General features: G+C 38.0%; 2 protein-coding genes across 2 annotated transcripts; both read left to right on the plus strand.

Moving 5' to 3' along the window:
* Window positions 1–1,963: 1,963 nt before the first annotated feature.
* On the plus strand, window positions 1,964–6,478 carry JAZ3 (jasmonate-zim-domain protein 3). Its single transcript, XM_059599452.2, is given in 8 exon segments — window positions 1,964–2,427; window positions 4,282–4,481; window positions 4,757–5,052; window positions 5,168–5,258; window positions 5,351–5,660; window positions 5,808–5,868; window positions 6,058–6,132; window positions 6,134–6,478. Coding segments are annotated over 8 exon segments (1,155 nt in total). The 5' UTR covers window positions 1,964–2,336; the 3' UTR covers window positions 6,165–6,478.
* Window positions 6,479–13,831: 7,353 nt separating this feature from the next.
* On the plus strand, window positions 13,832–22,838 carry TDX (tetraticopeptide domain-containing thioredoxin). The gene is made up of 10 exons (XM_059598278.2): window positions 13,832–14,173; window positions 14,262–14,295; window positions 16,771–16,926; window positions 17,039–17,126; window positions 19,888–19,968; window positions 20,077–20,141; window positions 20,312–20,452; window positions 20,523–20,636; window positions 21,184–21,214; window positions 22,333–22,838. Exons 1-10 carry the CDS (start codon window positions 14,064–14,066, stop codon window positions 22,659–22,661), a joined length of 1,149 nt encoding a protein of 382 aa, XP_059454261.2. The 5' UTR covers window positions 13,832–14,063; the 3' UTR covers window positions 22,662–22,838.
* The last annotated feature ends 1,064 nt before the right edge of the window (window positions 22,839–23,902 follow it).

Here is a 23,902-nt window from a genome sequence, read left to right on the forward strand (position 1 = left end):
GGGCGTAATTGCATGTGTAACGGCCCGACTTAAATAATAAGTTAATCAGTCGAATAATTCATGTGACACTACTACAATAATCTTTGATGTACTGTTACAATAATCTTTGATTCTTGCAGCAAAAATTGCATGTATTTTTTTTTTCTTTTTGAAACCGCAAACTCACTTTTATGATTCAAATTGAATACTAGAGCTTTAAATTGAATTTACCTTACGTAAATATTGCAAGTGGAAAACTGCGAGTCCATGCAGTAAGTAAAGCTGGGCAAGCAGGGACGGAACTACATGGCCCCTCGGGGAGTCCCCAAAAATTTTCAAAAAAGTCCTTAAATTTTTTAAAAAATTAAAATTTTACCTCTAAATTTTTTAATTTCCCCCCACTCCCCCAAAACTTCATTTATCCTTAAATTTTTTAATTTTGTCATTCCCAAACTCCAAATACTAATTCCACCATTGTGGTCAGAGTCTATGATTCTTCCGGATATCGGGTCAAATCATATTTACCTTATTATAACTTCTAGAGCATTATATATATATATATATATAGAGAGAGAGAGAGAGAGAGAGAGAGAGAATGAAAAGAAGCTAATGTCTCACTTTCAAGGGAAGTGGCCAGTGATCCAATGGTTTATTTTTAAATTAGCAACCTAAAATCTTTCCCCATTATAAAATTATGAAAAATAGCTAAATAAATGGGGGACGAGTAAAAGCTGAAAGCAAATGGTCGGCAACGGGAAAGTGACGAAAGTCCCGTACGAAGGATGCGTCGGTCCAAAAATAAATAAATAAAAGAAATCGTGAAAAGATGTCACGTTGCAATTGGGGTTGGCTGTTGTGTGGGGACCGATTGGTACGCTGGCCCACTTGGGCCCCGCCATTCACATGCCCGCATCTTTATGCTCCACATGCTCTCCCTCCCCGTCCTATTCTTCTATCTATTCCTTCCGATCTTTCTTTATTTCCATTTTTCTTCCTTCTTTATTTAATTAAACTATTTATTTTATTTTATCATTTTACACTACTAGAATAAGTGTAAAATATCTTCTTATTTTTTACATTTTTAAACAAAAAAAAAAAAAAGACAATCCTTTTAAATCCTACTCAATATTCCTTGAATTATTATCTTTAACATCCAATTAAGAAGGGCTAGAAGGCTTCATTTTATAAATTAAAATAAATGACCACAACAAAATTATTACAACACTAATTCACACAGAGTAATGCTAAAAACAAAACCCATGTCTTTTTTGCGTCCTCCCAAAAATTGACGTGTCACAGTTTGATCAAAATTTAATAGTAATTTATCATAAATTCAATGATCATTTTAAAAGTTACACTAATTTTAGAAAAAACAAAAAAGACAGAAGGATGTCATATTGTCATTCAACATTATTCATTAAAACAAACAAAAACAGTTTAATTTTAACCATATTAAATTAGTTTTGAGAACCATAACTTAACTAACTTTTTTTCCAAGATTTTTGGGGGCTATAAGTTGATCTTGTTTATAAAAAAACAAAGACGGAGTTTGAATTCAAGCTCTACCATAAATAAATTAGTCAAGTTTAAATAACCGTTATTCGAATCTCGAACAATTTGTTGTTTAAACCGTTAATAATCCAAATAATAAGCCTATCTATCCGAATAAAGCGAGATTTAAGCACATGATTTATTTAGGTTCACTCTTTTATATTTATTGTCTGAATTTTTATTTAAAATAATTGAAAAACAAATGTTTTGGCCACGCGGCGGGATGTAATTGGGCGTTGAGACTCTTTCGCCGCGTAACACGTCGCGCCACCTGACACGCCCACTCTTTCTCCGAACATTTTTCCTCGTGAAGCGTTCGCGCGCGCGCGCGCACAAACTCTCAAAAAGGGCTCGGAAAATAATCAAAACAAGAAGATAATTCTAAAAGACGCAAGCACGAGGCGCGCCACGTGTCAGACCGGCCGTCACTTAATCGAACCTCGAGCGCCAAGGACCCACCAGTCCCCGAGGTTCGTCCGCGCACGTGGTCGCTTATCGGCACCACCCGGTCCCCACACAGTGGACCCACCGGTCACCATCCAGGCATCCACCCCCACTCAGAAACGTATCTTGTCCATCGGACGGCCAAGATTTCGCATAGGGTATTATTCAAGAAGAAGCTCTCGCATATTTCACAAGCTCCACTCTCTTTCTGTGTTGGACGAAGCAAGCATTTTCCCACATGGTTTAGAAGAAGCTTTTCTTTTATGCTGCTTTTCTTTGCTTTATTTTGGTTATAGTTCTTGGTAGAATATTTGGTGGGTTAAGCTTTTTGTGGGTTTTGAGAGAGAAAGAGAGAGAGAGATATGGAGAGGGATTTTCTGGGTTTGAGCTCCAACAATGTTTCAAAAATGGTGAAAGAGGAGGCCAACGGCAACGATGATTCTATTAAGTCAGGTATGGCCGTCATGTTTCCATTTCAACTTTGTTCATTTTGGTGCTTGTTATAGCTCGTTTTAGTTTTCAAAGAGTTTTTGAGCTTTTTCTCTCTGTTTGGTTGCTTGGAGAACCTGGGAGAGGAACGAAATTATGATCTTGAACTTTAGTTGTTTTTTCTTCTGGGTTAATTGTTTGAGGCAGAAATAACATGCAGAAGGTAAATTTTGATTGGAAAAAATCTTGGGGTACAATATATTCAGCACAGGGTACAAGTTTATAAAGCATAAGGTATACAGGCTCTTGTCGGTCCTTTTTCTTGTTGTTCAAGGATCTTGAATATCTTCCCTTGAATATGTTTTTAGTGAGCTGTAGAAAATAAATAGTTATATTTTTGTATATTTTAAAATGCTAATTTGCTCTGGGGGTTTTAACTGTGGGTCAGTCAATGAGAAAAGTATGCTGTTGGAGAGTTGGTTGGTTGTAGAAACATCCTTTTGTGTTTGTAATGTAAAGAAAACTTTGGTTTTATTTAAGATAAATGCTCGAAAGTTGCTCACACGTGTATGTCATGTCATGTTAGTTGCTAAAAAAATTTAACGTCGTCCGGAAAATGATCCTCTCTATTTCACTTGAAATAAAGAGTATCTATTTAGTACCTTTAGGAGGGTAATATTGTTCATTTATTTTTTGGGCAAAATGTTTTTGACAAGTATGCCCTACTAATTGCACTAAATGGATACTCTCAATTTCAAATGAAATGGAGAGAATCCGTTTCCTCCGATTACGTGTTGACTCGGGTCAGCAAGTTGTAAAAGCATAGTCCTCCATATATATATATATATATATATATATTAATTTAATGCCTTATGCTTTAATATTAAAATTTTTCTTTTCCTGCTTTTGCTTGTTGCATTGGGGATTGGACCATGTGTGCTTGGTAACATGCGCATGAGGTGCTTATTGAATGTATTAAATTAATGAGTCACGTTGGTTGCCTATATAAAAGAGCATAGTTTATTATTTCTAAACAGGAATGCCTAGCCAGATGCAACAAGTTTATAATAAATTATTTACCTGTTGAAAAAAAAAAATTGTAATAATATATACTAAAATGAAATTATTGTGCTCCTTTATTTGGCAAAATGCAGTTAAAATAATGCTTGTGATCACAAGGAGTTGGTGATTCTTTGTTTTATAGTTCTTAATTTTACTCTTCTCTGAAAAGTAATATCTGGACAGGTGCTACCAGCATTTACAATAAAATACTCCCAAAGAAACGTTTTTTATAAAGTATAATAGCATAGTACACCTTACTGTCTTTGCTCCTTATTTCAAAGCGTGAAGCTCAATGTTCTTCTGACCAATTGTTTAAGGTGTTTTGGAGATATTCAGTTCATTTAGGGTTGATCATAGTCTTTGAGGCCATAATTTGTTGTCTTGCTCTTTGGCTGCTTAGTAATATAAAGTAAGTTGACAATGTGCTGTACTCTTTTTGTTTGTAGTGAACTTTTCTTGTTAAAGATTTCTTTTGTTAATGATAGTTTAATCTTTTGCTTTTGAGATTATTGTTGCAAGAACACGTTGAGAATATTTCACTCTGTTACTTATACTTACCTTGTAAGAGAATCATGATTCTTGTTGGCACATAGTTTTTAGATGCCATTAATTTTATGTTCTTTTGGAACATTAATTATATCAAGTTGCTACTTTTAAATTTTGAGGTATTCAAGGAATTTGTTATCAGCATGATAGAATAATGGAAACGCCGGATTATTGCATATTTATATATACCATATCTGTTCTTCACTTGGGGTTTCTAATCATTCACATACTTACTTGGGCATCACTTTCCATTTTCTTTGATTTTTCCAGCAGTGCTGAGAGGTTCAGGGATGCAGTGGTCATTCTCAAACAAGATTTCTGCCGTTCCTCAGTTCCTGTCTTTCAGGGATCCTCAAGAAGATAGGCCCAGAAAGATTGTCCATGATCCAGTTGCATCATCTGGATTTATGACTGTTTCAACTGCTGATGTTTTTGAATCTAGCCAGAAACCATATTCTGGGGTAATCCAGGTTTTTTCTTTTGCTCTTCTCTCTCGCTCTCTCTCTCTCTCTCTCTTTTGTTCTTATAATTTCCCTCATGTTTTTTATATTAAGAATAGTTATTACAAATTATTTCCCTTCTTAAAACAAGTGAAGTTAGTCAAAGGTCATATACCTATACCTTGTCTTCAAATGTTAGGACTTGTGAACAGTATTGTCTCCTTTGTGAATTGCAATATATCTCTAGTTTGTTTGGTTCTGTATGAACTGATTTATTTTCTCAATCCTATCTTGTACTGTTTTAGAAGAACTTGATTGTTGATAAGCAAATGGGGAACCACTATGCAATGAAAGTCTATCCTGTACAACACCATGATGCACATTCGGTTCATCGCCCCCAAGAAATGAGAATATTCCCAGTCTCCAATCAACAAAATCAAACAAGTACGGTTGCTTTGGGAACTACTGTTCTCCAATCTCATCTTGCTCCCACTGGCCAGAACATGGTTAGTTCTACCATAAAACCACAACCTTTTAGAGTTGCAGCCCCTGTTTCTTTTCTTCCATCTACAGGCTCCATTGTTGGCAGCACTGATCTCAGGTATGTTAGTTTCCAGTATTTGCAGTTCTAATGAGAAAACTACTAAAGATACTGAATCAAAACTATCATTTTATAAGGATATGGAGAAGCTCAATCGAAATTGTTCTTTTTGTAGGAGTCCTTCCAAATCCTCTGGGGCACCTGCTCAGCTGACCATCTTTTATGCTGGTTCAGTGAATGTTTATAATGATATTACTCCTGAAAAGGTAATCTATGTTTCAACGCATTCTCTGGTCCCTTTGTTAATCTCAGTGTAACCTTTTTTTTTTTTTTTTAAATTCCTTATTTCTCTACACAGGCTCAGGCTATTATGTCATTGGCTGCAAAAGGGTCTTCTCCAACACATCATAATACACCTACAACAGCTCAAGTGCCTTCCCCATGTAATGGTTTGATTAAAAACCAGTCCCAAATCATGACTCTGTTGCCAGGGCTCTCGAACCCTCTCACATCGCAAGCTTGTTCTCAGTCTGGAGTAGGAACAAGTAGTTCCAATGAATTAGTGACAGTCAAGCCAACTGGAGCTTCACCATTTTCTATTAACCATTCAGAGCCTCCTAAAGCAGTCAATCTGGCAGAATCCGCTGCAACAACCTTAATTCCAACAGGTATAACTTTGTTTGTTTTGTGTACAGTATATATATGCCTTGGCTTCTTGATTCATTGTCGAAATTTTCATCTGTATAATTGATACCCTGCTTTATAAACAAGATGATTGATACAAGTATAACAAGACCTTTGTTTCGTGTTCACAGTGGCTTTGCCTCAAGCACGCAAAGCATCCTTAGCTCGATTTTTGGAGAAGCGCAAGGAAAGGTAATTACTAGCTTGCTTTTCCTTCAGGCTGAATTTATTTTTTTGTCTGTCCATTTTTAGATTCAGTGTCCATGAGCATTTCAAAAGGCTCTGTTTGCCTTTTGGGTTCTTTTTTTGTTCATAATTATATTATGCTTTCTCCATTGTGTTGAGAATTGGAGCTTTAAAATTTTGTTTGTGCATATTCAGGGTGATGCTCAGCTCGCCATACAATGTCAGCCAGAAATCACTAGACTCCAGCACTCCTAGATCTGATGGTTCCTGTCCTCTCACAGCAACCAATTAGCCAGAAATAGAGACACAAAGAAGAGTTGCTCATTACTTTTAGAGATTTCAGGAGAGGTCTTCATTGACATTGAATTTTGTTTTTTCTTTTATTTTTATTTTCAGCTCAATTCTTTCACCCAAGTTTTAGATGAATTTATTAGTTGTATTATTCTAGTTTTTTTTTTTTTTTTTGAAATTATGAATGAACTCATTATCACATTTATTATGCTGTAAAATTATTATTTCTTAAATTGGTATGATTTAATCTGCATCCTCCACATCTGTTGACTTTCAAGTGGAACAGATTTTGGGCAAGTGGTCCCTAAGGGATAGATCAATTGATTGTAAACCACGCATAATAAAGCAGTGGTTATTAGTTCAAATTCCCGCTCCCCTTCTTTTGTGTGGACATGTCAAAAAAAAAAAAAAATATTGGGCAAGTACATGTGCAGAGCATGGGAGTACTTGTTAATAATGTTTTGTTTTTGTTGTGCTAATTATTTTATACTTAACTACTAAACATCCAGGTATATTATTTTAAGGAAAAATTATATTTTACCCCCCTAAAGTTTGGGGTGATTTGCAATTTGACATTCAAAGTTTCAATTTTGGCAATTTATCCATTGAAGTTTCAAATTTTTGCAATTTGACTAATTGTATCTAAAACTTTCCATATTGTCCATAGTTTTTTATTATTTTTTTTATTTTTTATAAAAAATTTAAAAAATATTTAGGGACGGCCAACCCTTTGGTCATCTGGCCATTTTTTCACCTTCAAATTTTATTTTATTTTTATAAAAATTAAAAATTAGGAGCAATATGAAAATTTTGGAATAATATTGGTTAAATTGCAAAAATTTGGAACTTTGGGGGGTGGATTGCCAAAATTAAAATTTTGGAGGTTGAATTGCAAATTGCTTCAAACTTGGAGGTAAAATGTAATTTTTTCTTATTGTAATGAAAACTTGAAAGTTTGCAATTAGTCATTCAAATCAACATTTGTATTCCTTGCTTGAGCTCTTGAAAAGAGGCAGACAACTGGATAATTTATATGACTCTTATGAATAAGGGGAAATTGGATTTGGCTTAGGTGCCGTTAAAAAAAAAAAAAAAAAAAAAAAAAAAAAAAAAACTTTTATTTTTTATTTTTTTAAAGGTGTTGAGATCTAATTTCTTTTTTTTTTGTTCATAAAAAACATGGAATTAGATTTGGACCATTGAAAGAACTATAGGAAATGCAAGAGTTTTTTTTTTTGAACAGCACGTAAACCAACTCTGTCACTTATGTTAATATTTGAAATAAATTATTAAATTCACTCTTTTTATATTAACTTAAGGTTTTTGGGTAATTAGCAATTTAACATAGTATCGTAGTGTTCATAAATTGAACAAAAAAAAAAAAAACACATAGTATCATAGCAGAAAATTCTAAGTTTAAGCTTTGATTTTATAAATTCTTTACTATTTAAGATAAATGTTTTACTTGTTGGACTTTGTTTAATGAGAAAGAATGTATGTTTAGATGGGTGGAAAAAAAATGTTAAAATATTAATTAAATAATTAATTCTTTATTAGCTTTTATGATATACATGAAATGATTGAAGAATTTTTTTGCACTGGCGTGCTAGGCACACCGCGTGCTCTTTTCATTCACCCTTAAAGATTTGAAGTCCGGTGGGCCTTACTGAAGTGGAATTCATGTTTATCCTTTATGATTGTGATTGAATATTTTTTTTTTTTTATTTCAGATGAGTGAATTTACGCCATTGCTGCTGGATCTCATGATTTCTTTTCAGGGGGACTTGATTGCAACTCTTCTCACTAATATCTAGTTAATTTTTGGGATACGTGGGATTGATCAGTTAAGTATGATTGACTGATTGTGCAGGCATATTATAATGAATAAAAAACCGAAAGACAAGTTTGTGGCGTATTGTGCTATTAAAGCTCCGTAAACAATTTTTTATAACGTAAAACACTTCTAACTAAAAATACTTCTTTGGTAAAACTATTGATTATTACGTGAAAGCGACAAACATTCAAATTTCCAAACAAAGCTTGCTTAAATAATTTCAAAACCTTCTCATCCTCACCCAACTAAGCATACCCATATATAGTAATTACTAATTATGTATATCATCCCATTATCTCCATCCTCTCAAAGCTAATATAGCTTAGCCTTTCTAACTAAAAGATCAATTGACTTGGGTTGATACAAAATATTTCTCAAGGCCCAAATAAGAAGCTCACCGTGAATGAAAAGCCCATGGCTTAATAGGCGCATTAAACACAAGCCCCAAAAACCTGGCATTGTCCCAGGTCCACATCAAATCAGATAGTTGGCCACAAGATCGTGCAAGTCCAACAATTAAGGGGACCTGATCAAGGTACATCCAAACCTCTCTAGAGATTGTGAGAGAGATATCTTCTCAACAAACTCAATCATTGATCCTCTCAACAAACTAAAATCCCACCTTCCAAAGCGGATATCTATAAGTTAAAACCAATCCCACAGGGGTCGAGTAGAGTCCCATCAGTGCTCACCCACTCACAGCTTCTATAAAAATAGGAGCCTACAAATGATAAAAACACAGTGAATTATACACTCAACTATTTTCAATTCATTCTAACTTAGGCATCAGAGGGGGAACGACCACCACACCCCCACTTTGTGGAATCCATTCTTGCTCATATCAGGCTTTGGAATCCAGTTGCTACCAGGGTTAATAACTGTCTCAACACCTTACATTAAATGCTATGGAGAACCACACCACATCAACTTTTCAAAAAGATCGAGGAACCTCTTAGGCAAAAGAAGAGGGCACAATGGTCTTTGCAAAATTGAAAAGACCATTTTACCCTTCTATATTGCATTAACCCGATTCCTCTCCATTTCAATCCATCAACTTTGGGGGATGAGAGGAGGGATAATAAAGTAATGTATAGCATTACTTATCCATATATCGTCTCACACTAAAAAACTTCTCTTTTTAAGCATTTCATCAAACTTCTTTTGAGTATATTTGATTTCTCTACGCTTTGCAAACATGTCAATAAAGTTCTCCACAAACACATAAGAAATGCAGGCAAGGCAATGGCATTGATTATTTTCTTTCAATCTTCTATTACTATAAATCATTCTTTACTAGATAGGTTCCAAAAGAATCTCAAAATTATAAAGAGGAAGAAAAGGGAAATGACTTGACACAACTCTATTAGTCAACCACATGACCATATCTCAAAGGCAAATGATTCAAACTCAAATTTGATCGTTCTAATCAAACTCAAGCTCAACATCTAAAGCAACTGAAATGCACCATTTGGTCACATGATAAAGCATTCAAATTTTAGTTAAAAAAGAATTGTATCAACCTTACATATTAAATACATTCATTCTCTTTTTTAGCATCTTCAAAGGTTGTCAATTGAGCTTCATGCATTGCTGACTTTGAAAGAATATAAGCAAGTCAATGTAGGGATGATGATCACACCATAACAAGTATGGTTATGCCCACACCAAATCATTTCCATGGTATATGAAAGATGAAACAATGTAACTCTTCATCTATAAATAGAATTGGGGAGGTGGGGCAGAATATGTTTTACTAGTGGTGAAAATTTAGAACCACTAACCGCTTTTTTTTACAAAAATATAATATATATATATTAACTTGAAACGACGTCTTTTCAGTAACAAATCGCACCATCTATGTAGTAGATGAATGCTTTGAAAAATAACCACACCACCACTTGCTTCTTTCTTTGCAAGAATGACGCCAAGCTTCAGATTTCAGGATGAAAAAATGTTGAGGTATTGATCTCCTCCTCTCACCACTCTCTCTTTTTTTCTCTCTCTCTCTCCCTCTTTCCCTCACCACTTTCTCTCACCTCTTCTCCCCTTCTATTAAAACTGAAACTCCCCCTTCAAGTTGAGATGCTCTCTGCTTTAGTGCTCCTCTTGTTCTTGTTCCTCTCTTCCTTCCTTTGTTTCATTTCTCCAAAACCCACCTCATATTGCTTCACTTTTGACCTCATTTCCTTGGTACTTTCATCCCCATCATTTAAGCACACAACCAAGAAATAAAGATTATGTATTTCTACTGATGTGATAACGTTGGAACCTTGCAAAGGGACACCGATGTTCTAACCCAGCGGTGCTGTTGGGCTTGAGTTAAATCAAACTCCAGCAAATAATAAGCAATTATAATTTCCAGTAATGTTGTTTCATCAAGCCTTGGAGAATTCCTATGCTTTGGGTAAGCTTCTGGAGAGGGTGGAATTGCACTGGAGGAAGGTTAGGATGCTTTGTTTGTCCCATATCGAGAAAAGCTATGAAGACTCTTCCTTCACATATCTATAAATTGAACGCCCCTTTGTTATTAGGAAACGCGTGGGCAACTAACGAGAATCACAAAAATGCCCTTGATTCTCAGCTAAGCCAAGCGGCTGGAATAAAAACAAAAAATTGAGTTGAGCAAAAGCCAGTGGCTTACTCTCGGCTTGATTTTTAAGTTGGCTTCTTAAGTACAAATTTTTTAATTTTTTTTTTCTTCAAAAACCGGTTAGCCTCTAACCGTTTAATTAACCTCTAACTGGGGCGGTTAACCGTCTAGCGGTTAGTAGAGGCCGTTAGTAAATTTTACTAACTGCCTCTGCGATTGCGGTTAGTGGTTTTAGCCATTAACTACTAACTGCAACCGCCTTTTCACCCCTATGTTTTACACAAAAATTAATTTTTTTTTTCCTTCCATTCCTTTTGTATCTTTTCTTAATCAATTTCTAATCGTGGTATTAGAGTCAAGTTATGGAAGACAAAGAAAAATTAAGAGAGTGAGAGAAAGTGGAGACGTTGAGGGGAAGATACTAAATTGAAGAGAGTTTTTGGAAAAAAAAAAAAATCATATATTCTTCAATATCCAAAAAGAGTTTTTTTCCCAATCAAACTCTATCACCAAATTTGAAGAGAAAACTCCTATGGTTTGAGTTTGAAAAAGGCGATTTCAGGAACTTTGAAAAATGAGGAGAATTCAGTGGTTGAAGTTTCGAAAATATTCACCCCTAGCATCCTTCAAAACGAAGTTGTTTCAAGTCACTTAAAAAGGCGTCTTTCAACTTCTTTAGAAATTAGAAATGACATCATTTCTGTCAAAGGGAGTTGTTTCACGCCTCATCCAGGATGACATTGTTTTGGCACCTATCCGAAATGATGTCATTCCGCAGACATTGGAGGCGGTCTGCAAGAAACGACATAATGTCATTTTGTATAAGGCCATAGACGACGTTGTTTCGAGTAGTAGGCCAAATTAGAAGCCCATCTCGAACCGGCCCAAAGTTTAAGCACACAACCTTAAAGTCTGTCTTGAAAGCAAAAGCTTAAGAACAAGCCTAAGCTTAGAAAGCCAAGGACCAAGTTGACCTAGAAGCGCGGCTCAACCGAGCAGCCGACCCTTGCCATCTAGCCGAACCACGTGCCAGAGCTACGTGGTTCGCTGAGCTGTCGTTGCCACAAACTAGCATGAACCAGTTTGGTTAGATGCATATGAATTGCCTAAATCATCTAGTTTAAGCCATGTTTGGTGTTTTTGCTTGTTTTGGCTTGTTTCAGCCCCAATTTTGACCATTGAAAAGACATTTTAAAGTCTTACTAAAAAAAAAAAAAAAAGACATTTTAAAGATTGTTTGAAGGTGAAGATCACTACAACATTTTTAGAAGAAAAATCACAAGAAGGTATGGCATATGAGAGAGTCTTTGCATCAAGGATGCAGGGACAAGCAATGAAGGTACGTTTCCCATATTTGGATGTTACCAAAGCAACACAAGGAGGTGGCATTCATTGTTCTCGATATGTTGCAGTATGAGATATCGAGTCACAAACGATTGAGGGGTCCGCATTCATTGAGGATTGTTAGGATTGTTGAGCATAGCATGAGGGACTCGTGGCCACTGGGCATCCACCGTTACACTCTTCCAAGAAGAGGTGAACGGGTCAATTCGCCATATCCAGATTTGACGTACTACAAGGCTTGCTTGAACGATTATTAGGCTAGGTTGACATACGCTGATGTTGAATGAATTTATTATTATTATTATTTGTTTATTTTATTTATTTGGTCTACAATAATTAGAATTATATATATATTTTTTAATTGTTGTGTTGTAACTAAGACAATTTATACTTGTTAATTTGTATTAGTAAAAATTGTTTTATCGTATCCACTTTTAAAAATGGCTGTTCCATGTGGTATTGATGCCTCGAAGGTTGAGAGCTTCAATGGGATAAATTTTTAGAATGCAGTAACGGCATATTTCTTATGTACTGATGCATCAGAAAACATTGTATACGTTCACAATTGACAAGCCATAAGTGGAAGACCAAAAAGATAAAAAGGTCGTCAAGAAACAAGAAAAATGGATGGAAAATGACCTAATGACAAGTGTCACCTTTCTCCATAATATGAAGGACAACAATATTCCTCTAATTGAGGGGCATTAGACAACAAAGGACATTATCTAGACTTTAGACAAAAGTAGGTCTGACATATAGACAACTGTTATTAGACAAATATAGCAATGATCATGTGGGTGAGAATGACTATGTGGGTGACCATGTAAACTAGTTGGAACTTGTTGCAAAGGAACTTGCAAATGCTGGTCACCCAATATCAGACAAAATGCAATTGACTACCATATTTAATAGTCTTCCATTATCATGAGAACATATGGTAACTTTTTTGATGCATAATGACAAAGAAATTTCCATGATATCTCTCTATGTTGCTTGTGTTTAAAAAAGAGGATGAAGGAAAGAAGGAAAGAAGGGACAACAAGCAATCTAATGATGGCTCAAACCTCGCATGCGCCGAAATTTAAAGGCAAACATAAGAAGTTTAAGAGAGTGGCAAGGTAACCCAAATGGTGGAAATAAAGTTAAAGGAGCATGCTACAAGTATGGAGAGAAGTGATACTTCAAGGTGAATTGTCCAAGGTAGAATGGCAGCAAGAACAAAAGGAAATTGTAGTGATAGTCACTGAAGTAATGATAGCGAAACCTACCTCAAATTCTAAATGGATATATTCAGCAGTGACAAAACACATAGCAAGAGGCCAATAATTTTTTTTTTGTGGACTTTAAAGAAAAGGCGACCGGGGAGCACAAATTATATGTAGACAACATACTTACAGTGAACATAAAGTATACATAGGCAAACTCTCTGCCTAAACCCAACCAAACCGTCAGGAATAGCATCTTCTGGCACTGGAAGCATAATTATCCAAACTCTCCCAACCTATGAAACTCCTCATACGGTAGATATTGGCGGCAATATGAAGGAGAAGAGATTATATATAAATATAAGTGTGTATATTAGTTAATAAGAAAATATGTATGTTATATATAAATATGAACAAGCTAACGAGTCGACTTAAACATACACAAGCTATGTTCGTGAACATTAATTCAGTTGAGCCAAGTTTATACAAATATGTCTTATTTAATAATCAAGCATAATATTATGTTTACAAAACTCATATATTAAATAAACCGAGATTAAGTCTTAAGTTTATTCGACCCAATAACCCTAGCTGCACACTTTTTTGTTCTTGTAATCAATTCTTTCGCACTTGACCTTTCGGCAAGGAATTCGATTCTTAGACACAAAAGCCCGCGAATTTATTCAAAGAGTAAAGCAAGGAATAATACTTTGGTAGATCAGGTCCATCACAATCATCGTACTCTTCACCATCAGCAACGATCCAGCTTCATCCACGTGGCATTGGGACCCGGCATAAACTTGAACGGTGATTGAGCGTAAAAATCCATTGAGACTGACGCTGCTCACCGGTACCAAACCCCAACCCTCCCCTCTGAGAAAAGCTTTCCACAGAGAGAGAGAGAGAGAGAGAAAGAGACGCACCGAAGCACCGAATAATGGATGCGGAGAAGACAGCAGAGCTGGAGCAATTCATAAAGCAATGCAAATCCAACCCTTCACTTCTCCACGACCCTTCCCTTGGCTTCTTCAAGTCATATCTCCTAAGGTATTGTGAATTCACACCGTTTCTTAGCGTTAATTTCTGCTATTGATTCTTTCGTTGACTCACCTCTGGGAATTTCCATGTTTGAAAGCTTGGGAGCTCGAATTCCGCTACAACCAAAAACGGTGCGTCTCGATTTTACTATTATTTGTAAATGCAGCGAATATTGCTCCGTTTTAACTCCCTGTGCTCGATGTTTTGGAATTTCTTGGTGTTTTTACGTTGATTTGTTGATTTTTGTGAGTCTTGATCATGCTGTTATGTACTTTAAACGGAGAAGACAGTTGATTAAACTCCCAAGTTATCTTTTTGTTGAATTTTATAATAAAATGAAATATGTGAATAAAGAGTGGAAGCAGAGAGTGAGGAAGAGACATAAGTCCATCACTAGGAAGTGTCCAGTTGCTCTTATTGACTTGATTAATACAATTGTGTCATATGCTCTATTTGTAAATAGGGAAAATGTGGTAGGTGAGGTAGGCTGGAAAAGGTTATCAAATCTTTATAGACTATAAGGAAAATATATCAATGCTTAACATAGATTATATGCTAAATATTCTAGCATTCCCCAAAAACTTAAGCTGGAAGCTTGAACTTGGAAAGAAAAATAAATAACAATTTTTTTTGGGCTGAAGCGGAGCTAGTGTGGCAACAAAAATATGTGTGTGAGCTCGGGTTTCAGATGTCTTGATTAGGGTCCTGTGTCGCAGGAGTGGAAACTTGGAAGTGAGATCGGCCGGGTCCGAATTGGGTGTGACACAAAAAGAAATCCAGGCGTGAAAGTTGGTGGAGAAGATGTGGTGATGGTGGTAGGCATGGCAGAATGGGGGCTGACAGGGGACTGAGGCCGGGTGATGGCTGGCGGTAGGTGGGCTGAGAGGTGGCCGATAGAGAATTGGGGCAAGATGATGACTGGTTGTAGGCAACTGAGTGGTGGCTGACGTTAGGCTAGGTGGTTACCGATTATGAGCCTTGTGGTGGCGGATGGCAGCCAAGCGATAACTTCGGCATATAGTTGCTGACTTTGGCTGGTTGTTCGGCATTGGCACGGTGGCCGGCTTCAGACGGTTGTTCGGCATCGGCGTGGTGGCTGTCTTCGGCATGGTGGTTGGATAACTAAGCCAACAATGGGCCGCTGAAATGGGTTGACAAGGGCCGTTGATTGGGTTGGCAACGGGCCACAACTGGGTCAACTAAGGTCCAAACTGGTCCTACTTGGGCCGAAAGTGGTATGGGCTGACTAAACAAAGTTGATGGGTTAGGCCGACCTGGCCGGATCGTGTCAGCTAATCCGATAGATGCACTTGTGTGAAGCGAGTGAATTGAAGTTGTGGCACGTGCAACATGTGAAGGCGTGAGGGGGCACATGAAGATGCTGTGCAATGCATGGGCACGCAAAAAGTGCGTGGACAGAGAGGTAAAAACGCTTGGTGGTGCACTGGGGTGAGTGGAGAGGACATTCCAATCAGCATTTTTCGTAGATCGGTAGATCTGCACCTTGTGGACTTGATTATGAGATTGGTTTCCTAGAATCAGCTTCGGACAAGGCTTGGGTTGGACTAGCAATGACGGGAGAAGGTGCATGGCTGCTGTGTGATGGCGGCAATAGTTGGAGAAAAATGAAGTCCACAAGAAAGTGACTCTAATACTATGGAGAATTTTATAGTAAAATGAAATTTGTGAAAGAAGAGCGGAAATGAAGAGAGAGAGAGAGACATATGAACTTTGGGGCGGGTTGGCCTTAGAGCCCTATGTTCACCACTAGGAAATACCTTGTATGGATACATTTTGCTCTTATTGACTTAACTAATACAATACAATTGTGTTACATGCGCTATTTATAGGGAAAATGTGGTAGATGAGGTAGGCTTGAAAAGGTAATCAAATCCTAGAGATTTGGTTACAGACCTGTAAGGAAAATATATGAAGGCTTCACATGGAAGCCTTCATATAATAATTGTTGGTTCTATCAAATTGGGCGAATTTGGAGGGGGAGGTTACCAAGTTTATGATTTGTTTTATTGCTTTCGATTTATAATAATTGTTAGAACCCAAGTAAACCCTAAGCACTTATCTCCATATACTTGTTGATATACGTGATACCTTTCCACTCTACAACCAAATAAGAGGAGGGATAACTAATCCCCTCTTCCTCCTATTATTTAAGGGAACATCCAAACAAAGGAATGGAATAAGTACTCCCTCTTCTCGTCTCCTCGTCCTCTTAACCCCACCCCCTCTCTTTTTCTCTACTTTCCTCAGCCTCCAAAATCCTAAATATAGTTTAAGGTTGGTAATATACATTTGTTGGAAGGTTTATTACACACCTTTGAACCTTGGATCCTTGACAATTACTTTCCATGAAGTCTGAGTAGCTGACTGGCATAGCTTCAGAAATGTTTGTGCAGCTTGTGCGCAGTGGATATCAAATGATTTTCTTAAGAACCATAGGGTCTTTTTTGTTCTTGTTTCTTAAAACAGTTTTCTATTTTTTAAATTCAGCAAGACAGCAAACAAAATAGAACTGTGCTCAAATTTTCTTTAGTTCATTTTGCTAGCTATTGTGGTAAGGCATAGTCTGATTATTAGCAAATGTGCAGGAAAAGGGTGGTGACAAAATGTCAGACACTAGGGAACATTTTGAAGCCAAAAATCCATCTACATCGACTGAGGATGATGATGCTGAAATTGTGGAGTCTGATATTGAGTTGGATGTTAGTGAAGTTGTGGAGCCTGATGATGATCCTCCACAAAAGGTGGGTGGCATAAAACTTGGTTGGAGTGCTTACTCCTGGTAATTTCCCTTTTTCTCGGGGGGTTTATCAACTAGTTCCTCAAACTAGTAGATTTGGTATTGCTTAATGGCAGATGGGAAATCCTTCAGTTGAAGTTACAGAAGAGAATCAGGACGCTGCACAAACAGCAAAATCAAAAGCTATGGAAGCAATCTCTGAAGGCATGGGATCATTTTATTTTTTATGATTATCCTTTTGAATTGAAGATTTCTTCACTTCTGTTTTGTGGCCACTTTTCTTTCTGTTAATTAGATTGTATAACTGTAAGTATTTCTGTGTAAACTTTCTCTCTCTAGACGAGAGACTCTCACTCTAGAATTCTCCTAGTTTTCTCTATTTCCTCTCTAGCGGAGGCGCGTGCAGGCGCGTTTCCGCTAGACCTAGGTTCGGGATCGTGGGATGCGTTTGCCATGGACAGGATGGAGCGAAGATTTGCTGTGGAAGCTAAATCGTTCTCTTTTTTGGCGAAAGTGGGCAAGCCTGAGTTGCGCTTGGAAGAAAAGAGAAAAGGGTTCTCTGGCTCTTTTTCTCTGAGCCTCCGATGTTCCGATTGGCTGGCGGACATGGTGGAGGAGGCGCTAAAATCTCAAGGGTCGGAGTTCTTCGCCAAATCATTTCGGGAGGATGAGATGATTTTGAAGATCCATAAGGGCTGCAATAAGGCCGGTCGGTTTTTAGTGGCCGGGGTCTTTGCTGATGGTGTTCGGAAAGGGGTGATTTGGCTCCCTGAGGGCCGTGAAGGTTGGGGTTGGCGCTGCTTTGTGGATGAACTACGGAAATTTTTGGTGTCTCTCGCAGCGAAGACGAAGGGTTTAGGGGGTATACCGAATGCTATTTCGAATCGGTCCTATGCGGCGGTGCTGTCCGAGGATTCTGGTGATGTGAAGCCGGTTGGCGCTCAGTTTCCGATGGTGGGCTGTCCTGAGTTGGTTAAGGGTGGTGGCGGCGATCCAGCGACGAAGTTGATTAGGGTTGTGCGCTCGTTGAAGGCGTATTTGAATAATCTTAGGGCTGATGTGATTCGGGTCTTCTCTATCGGACTGGGCTTTAAGCCCAATTCTTGGTTTGAAGGCTCTTGGGTTCCTGGTCGTTGGAAGAAGCTTCTTGCGAAGCCTGGGCCTGTTCTGGACCGGGCTTGCTTTAGGACGGGCCTGAAGCCTAAACTTATTGTTGGGTTTAGGCGGAGAGCTGGACGCAAGTCTGCTTCTGGGATTCGTGCGGGTCTTGGGTCTGCCCTATCGGAGCAGTCGTCGTCGCTGCTCGTTTCTGCCTCGCCGTTGTTCAATCCGGGGTCTTTTCCGGCGACTTCTGTGGTCTCTAACGCAGTGGTTCCCGCGGGTGCGGCTGCTCATGTGATGTCGAGTTTGGGTTCTTCGTCGGAGGGTATTGGGTTTGCTTCGTCGGCAGGGTCTGGGTTTGCTTTGTCGGCGGTTTCTGGGTCGACCTCGCCGGTGACATCTCCGGTGATTCCTTCATCTGCTGAGGCTCCTGGGTTGTCAGTGCAAGACATAGCTCTGGGCGGTGATGATTATCTGTCTCACAGGGAGACAGGGGCCGCGATAGCTAAGCGGGGGGACAGAGCCTCGGATTTTAAGCGAGTGTCTCCTGTTCATGCCGGCTTCCAGCCAGTCCATGCCGGTGACCCTCCTTCTGACCCTCTTACCTCAGCCCTTTCCTCGTCTGCTGATTCTTCCGCAGGTGTGTTAGTGGCTGAGGCTGAGGAGGTTTCTGTCCCTCTTTCCTCGCCGACGCTCACCTCTGATGCCATTGTTGATTCTGGTCTGAACAAATCACAAAAATGGCTGATTGAGTCTTTTCGAGAAGTGGTTAAGGACGATGTCACGCATATGGCAATACTGAAGGACTTGGAGGTGTCTTTTCGTCAGGCAAGCAAGGAAGCTCGTGAGGTGTTGTCCCCTGAGGAGGAACAGAATTTGGCGTCTATGAAGAAAGAAATTGAGAGGTTTTTAGGAGGACGTGTCTCGGTCCCGCCCTCTTCTACACTATCATCTGGGCAGATGGTTCTGCCGGAATATCATGATGCAAATTCTGCAGGGGCGTTAGCTTTGGGAGAGAGGTTACGCATGTCTCTGGGCAGTGGGGTTCCTATATATAAGCAAATATTGAGATACTACCGGAGAGCTAAGAAAGAAAGAGGAACTCGGGTGAATGATTCTCTTCTTCTTGAGGCGGTGGAATCTTTTAGTGCTCCGCAGATACATTACCAACCAGTTGCAGGGTTTGTTGCTCAGGCTTCTTCAGAGGTTGCACACGGTCAGGTGGCTATAAGAAAGCCTGATTCTAAGAACTCTAATCCAATGAGGGGCTTTCTACGGCGAGGGTTTCTTAACCCAAGTCCGAAAGAGATAAGGGAGTCTCAGTCTTCATCGCATGTGGCTATTAAGGATGATGAAGTAGTGGGTGACAACTCTTCAGTCTTGGATGAAGCCTTCAAGTTTGGGGAGCTGCCCCCCGATCCCCTTGATTGGGGGTTGGGTTGCGGTGAAGAGGAGGATCCATATTCAGCGGATTTTCTTCAGGTTATGGACGTCGCTCGGCCTAGGACTAAAGGAAAAAGGCCTAGGAATAAAAGCAAACGAGAGCTGTTTAATTTAGAAAGCTCTGTTAACTATGGCAATGCTAGTGCGTCGTCCAGGAGAAGGAAGGGCAGGATTATAGTGTCATAGTCTTTTGTGAAGGGATGAGGGTGTTTGGTTAGTGGGCTTTGCGTTGGTGTGTTTGTTTGAGGGTTTTTGGGTGGTGGTTTGGTTTTTTTGGGTGGGTGTGCTGGGGTTTTGCTTTGGGTTCGCTTTGGCCCCCTTTGTATACTTCGTGTGTAATTAGGGGCGCTTCTCGCTTTTCTCTTTCTTTAATAAAACTTCTTATTACTTATCAAAAAAAAAATTAGATTGTATATTTCAGGTAAGCTGGATGAAGCCCTAGGTCATCTAACAGAAGTGATCATGCTGAACCCAACTTCAGCAATATTATATTCAACTAGAGGTGATCTTTTTCAAGTGAAAGTTATTTTATTTTAATGTGATCACCTTCTTTGGCCTTATTTCAATATTGCTTCAATCTCTTGAAAACCTAACTTTGTTATGCTTTCAGCTAGTGTCTTTGTCAAATCAAACAAACCAAATGCTGCAATCCGTGATGCTGATGCAGCTTTACAGGTTGGCTAATGGCCCTTCTTATACCTGTGCCTCTGAAGACTGCACAAGATGGTCCAATTAATAATGAACTAATGATGCATCCGAGTTTGTAATTTTCCGCGTTTCACACAAGTATGATGATCGTTTTCTTGTTATTCAGATCTAAAAGGACCTATATTTTTTTGTCCTAGATCAACCCTGACTCAGCAAAAGGATATAAAGTACGAGGAATGGCAAGGGCCATGTTGGCCCAGTGGGAAGCAGCTGCAAGTGATCTGCATGTAGCATCAAAGTTGGACTATGATGAGGAGATCGGTTTGGTGCTTAAAAAGGTAAAATTTATTCTTTTGACAGGAGAAGCCACCAAAGAAATTGTTGCTTGATAATTCATTTAATTAGTAGGTTGAACCCAATGCCCACCGACTTGAAGAGCACCGCAGAAAATATGAACGTCTGCGAAAGGAAAGGGAGCTTAAAAAAGCTGAACGTGAGAGGCAAAGACAGCAAGCTGAACAGGTAAGTAGAGTTGATACCAATTTATTTATTTATTTTTTTACCTTTTCTGTGTGTTGAAAGATATTACATAGATTAGATACTTGAGATTTTCTGTAAATGAGATATGATTGGCAAGGGAAGATTGAATATCAATGTAATTTGAGGATAAAACTTTGGTATATCTGGCGATGCTAGATTGGTTATTTCATCTTCAGTGGAGATGTGGGTTGTTGTCAGGTTCTTAGTTCATTTATATCAATTCTCTTATTAATTAGGTCGAAAGGGACCTAGACTCTATAGCTAAGTCCATTGGCAAAACTGGTGTCAGTGAGATGGTATAAATATGTATGAAGCGTAGGCCTTGGATAAAATGTTTGGTATCAGATTTTTTTTTTCTTGTTTACTTTTTGGTGCTGCTGAGTGCTACGAGATGGTTAGGGTGGGGGTTGTTATACTGAGGGTCAGAATTCTTTGGTAATTGAATGATTGCTTCCCTGTTTATCCCCATGCTTGCTGAATGTCTTCGTATTTCAGAGATTGATAACCTTTATTCTGAATCTTCTTGCAGGATCGAGATGCATTATCTGCTTTAAAGGATGGTACGGCTGTTAATTCCCTTTTCCATCTATAATACATAAGTCTTCAAATTTATGCAGGAATAAATGTGTCTTTGCTTTCCCTCACCATTTATCCCTTTGATTACCATAAGAAGGTCCTGAGAGTAACAACCATTTTCCTAGAAGAAATCGTTTCTCTAGAATCTCTTCCTATATTTATACTATTTATCCTTGAAAAACTAAGCTTGGGTTACAAACATGGTTAGAGCTTTACCAATTGACCAAAAGTAGGAAGATTAACTAAGAATCTGTGGAGCTCATTTACCAATTGACCAAAAGTAGATGCCATGCCCGCACTTGAATTGGGCTTTGAGAATTGTTTCATAATCACCTAGGGCCCTAGGCTGTGGGCACGAGCATTTTATTAATATAAAACTACACGTGTGATTGTTTTGTTTTTATAACTAAACTTTGTATGTTCTGTTTCGAGGCAATTCTGTTTGTTCTTATTAAAGTCTGTTACCTCCCAAATTTCCCTATTCTAACCTCTTTCCCTGACAGAAAGCCCCAAAATTTACATTTTCCCCTGTAAATACAGATGCTGACTTCTCAATAATAACTGTTGTTATTGTTGTTATGTTAATCATTTTTATGGACGTTGTTCTCAAGTGCGAAGCCCCTGGAGTTATTTTTTTTTCCCTAGATTAGATTACAAATTACACCAATGTGTTTCTTTGATACACAGTCTCCCTCTTAAACACACGCCTTTTCTGCTGCACAAGAACATTCTAGGAAGGATTTCTTGGAGAGAATTGCATTCAACTTAGGTGAAAGCTATCAGATCTAGGTGGAAGGTTAGAGTGAAATGCAGTGCATTAGCTATATATCTGAGTTAGAGAGACTGGAGCACATCATTAAACTTGAAAAAACTTGTATGCGGCTGAATTCCTTGATCTAATGACAGGTAGTTAGTGAGGTTTCCCGAGCTGCCTTGAGTAGGTAGTACGTCAAAAACATCAGAGGCATGAAGTTGTATGATAATTGGTCTGAACAATTTTTTTCCCGAGTCATTGATTTATGAAAAAAATAATAACAGGTCATGGTGTTTTTAAGACAAATTTTGCTCTAGCTTATCTTACCATAATTTTGGCTTACAACAGGGGAAGTTATTGGTATTCACTCTACTAGTGAACTGGAAACAAAGTTGAATGCTGCTTCTAAGACATTTCGCCTGGCAATCCTGTACTTCACTGCAACGTGGTGCGGTCCCTGCCGCGTCATTTCTCCTCTTTACACAACCCTAGCTACGAAGTATCCGAAAGTTGTTTTTTTGAAAGTTGACATAGATGAGGCCAGGGATGTGGCTGCACGCTGGAATATTAGTAGTGTTCCATCCTTTTTCTTTATAAAAAATGGCAAGGAGGTGGACAAGGTTGTTGGAGCAGACAAAAGTGCACTTGAAAAGAAGATCGCACAGCACGCAAGCTAGATGTGAGCTAAATCTTGATGAGAATATGAATTCTAGTGTTTCTTGTTCTTGCCTTCTGTGTTTGATTTTGTCTACTATGTCCTACATGGACGATATGTCTGTGAAGATAGTACTGAGTCTTGTTAATTGACTCGTTGAGTCGTGTTACTTCAATTATAGCAGTAATAAGTTTGCTTATGTTTGTTGTGACTAGTGCGTTTAGGGGTTATTTTTTAAGTTTGAAAAAATGTTTTGACGTGATATAAATGTGAATTGGGTTAGAATTGTGTGATTTTCGCCAAATTGTTGGTTCAAGAAACCAATGCTTACCAGAATTACTTCACAAAATCACATACCCAATAACTCAGGTTTGCTTGGAAAGATGAACAATAACTCATGATATGGAATGCAAATGATGTAGGACAAGTTACCTCTAAAAATCAAGATGTGGTTGGATTTTTCTTTTTCTTTTATTTTTTTTTTCAGGAATTACTAATAATTTTAGGATTTCTTATTTTATAGTTCTCTTATAACTTTAGGACACTTATATTTTTTGGTTTTCTTTAAACTTCAGAATTTTTTTTTCTTTTCTTTTATTACTATTATTCTCTTGAAAACTTTTAGGGTCTATCTAGGATTGCATTGGAAAATAGAGCTTTTGTTTTATATTTTTATATTTTTTTGTTTTTGTTTTTGTTTTTTTTTTTTTAAATCCTAATTTTCAAGCTTGGCCTAAAATTTTTTGAGCAAAAAAGTCAAAAAATTACTTTTTAAGTTTATCAAACGGATTAATTTTTTTTTTTTTTTTTTGTTGACATGTTCACACAAGGAAAGGGGGAGGGAGGATTTGCTAGTGACTTGCGCTTCATTAAGCGTGGTGCACAGCTGATTGAGTTACTTCTTGGGGACAAACAGATTCAGTTTTGCTTGGCTAAACTTTGTATGTATTAAAAATGTTTTTTAACCTCTATAACGCAATTCCAGCTTGGCTCTTAGTATCCTTAGAATTAGGATTTGTAGCCTATATAATAGATTTTATTAAACCTTATTTTGTAAGTAAGTGGGCTATTAGTTTAGTATTGAGTGGTTATCTAATGAAAGAAGATATTTCTTCTTTGTTTATCCTCCTTATGTGTTCAAGGATTTAATTATTCTATATTATACGGCTTCAACTACATTAGTTAGTATCAAAGTCTTTCTTTTCCCTGGCTTGGCTTGATAGCTAACCCTTGAGAACCAGTAGGCTTTGTGTAGTGTTCAGA

Source organism: Corylus avellana, chromosome 7 (genome assembly GCF_965113065.1).
Source record: "Corylus avellana chromosome 7, dhCorAvel1.hap1.2, whole genome shotgun sequence".
NCBI classification, from domain to species: domain Eukaryota; kingdom Viridiplantae; phylum Streptophyta; class Magnoliopsida; order Fagales; family Betulaceae; genus Corylus; species Corylus avellana.

What these genes read in the sequence shown, in the direction of transcription:
- TDX (XM_059598278.2), top strand. Translation starts at nt 14,064, where the DNA reads ATGGATGCGGAGAAGACAGCAGAGCTGGAGCAATTCATAAAGCAATGC. An exon ending in TTCCGCTACAACCAAAAACG is followed by an intron (nt 14,296 to 16,770) that starts GTGCGTCTCGAT and finishes GCAAATGTGCAG; the next exon opens with GAAAAGGGTGGTGACAAAAT. An exon ending in AATATTATATTCAACTAGAG is followed by an intron (nt 19,969 to 20,076) that starts GTGATCTTTTTC and finishes TTATGCTTTCAG; the next exon opens with CTAGTGTCTTTGTCAAATCA.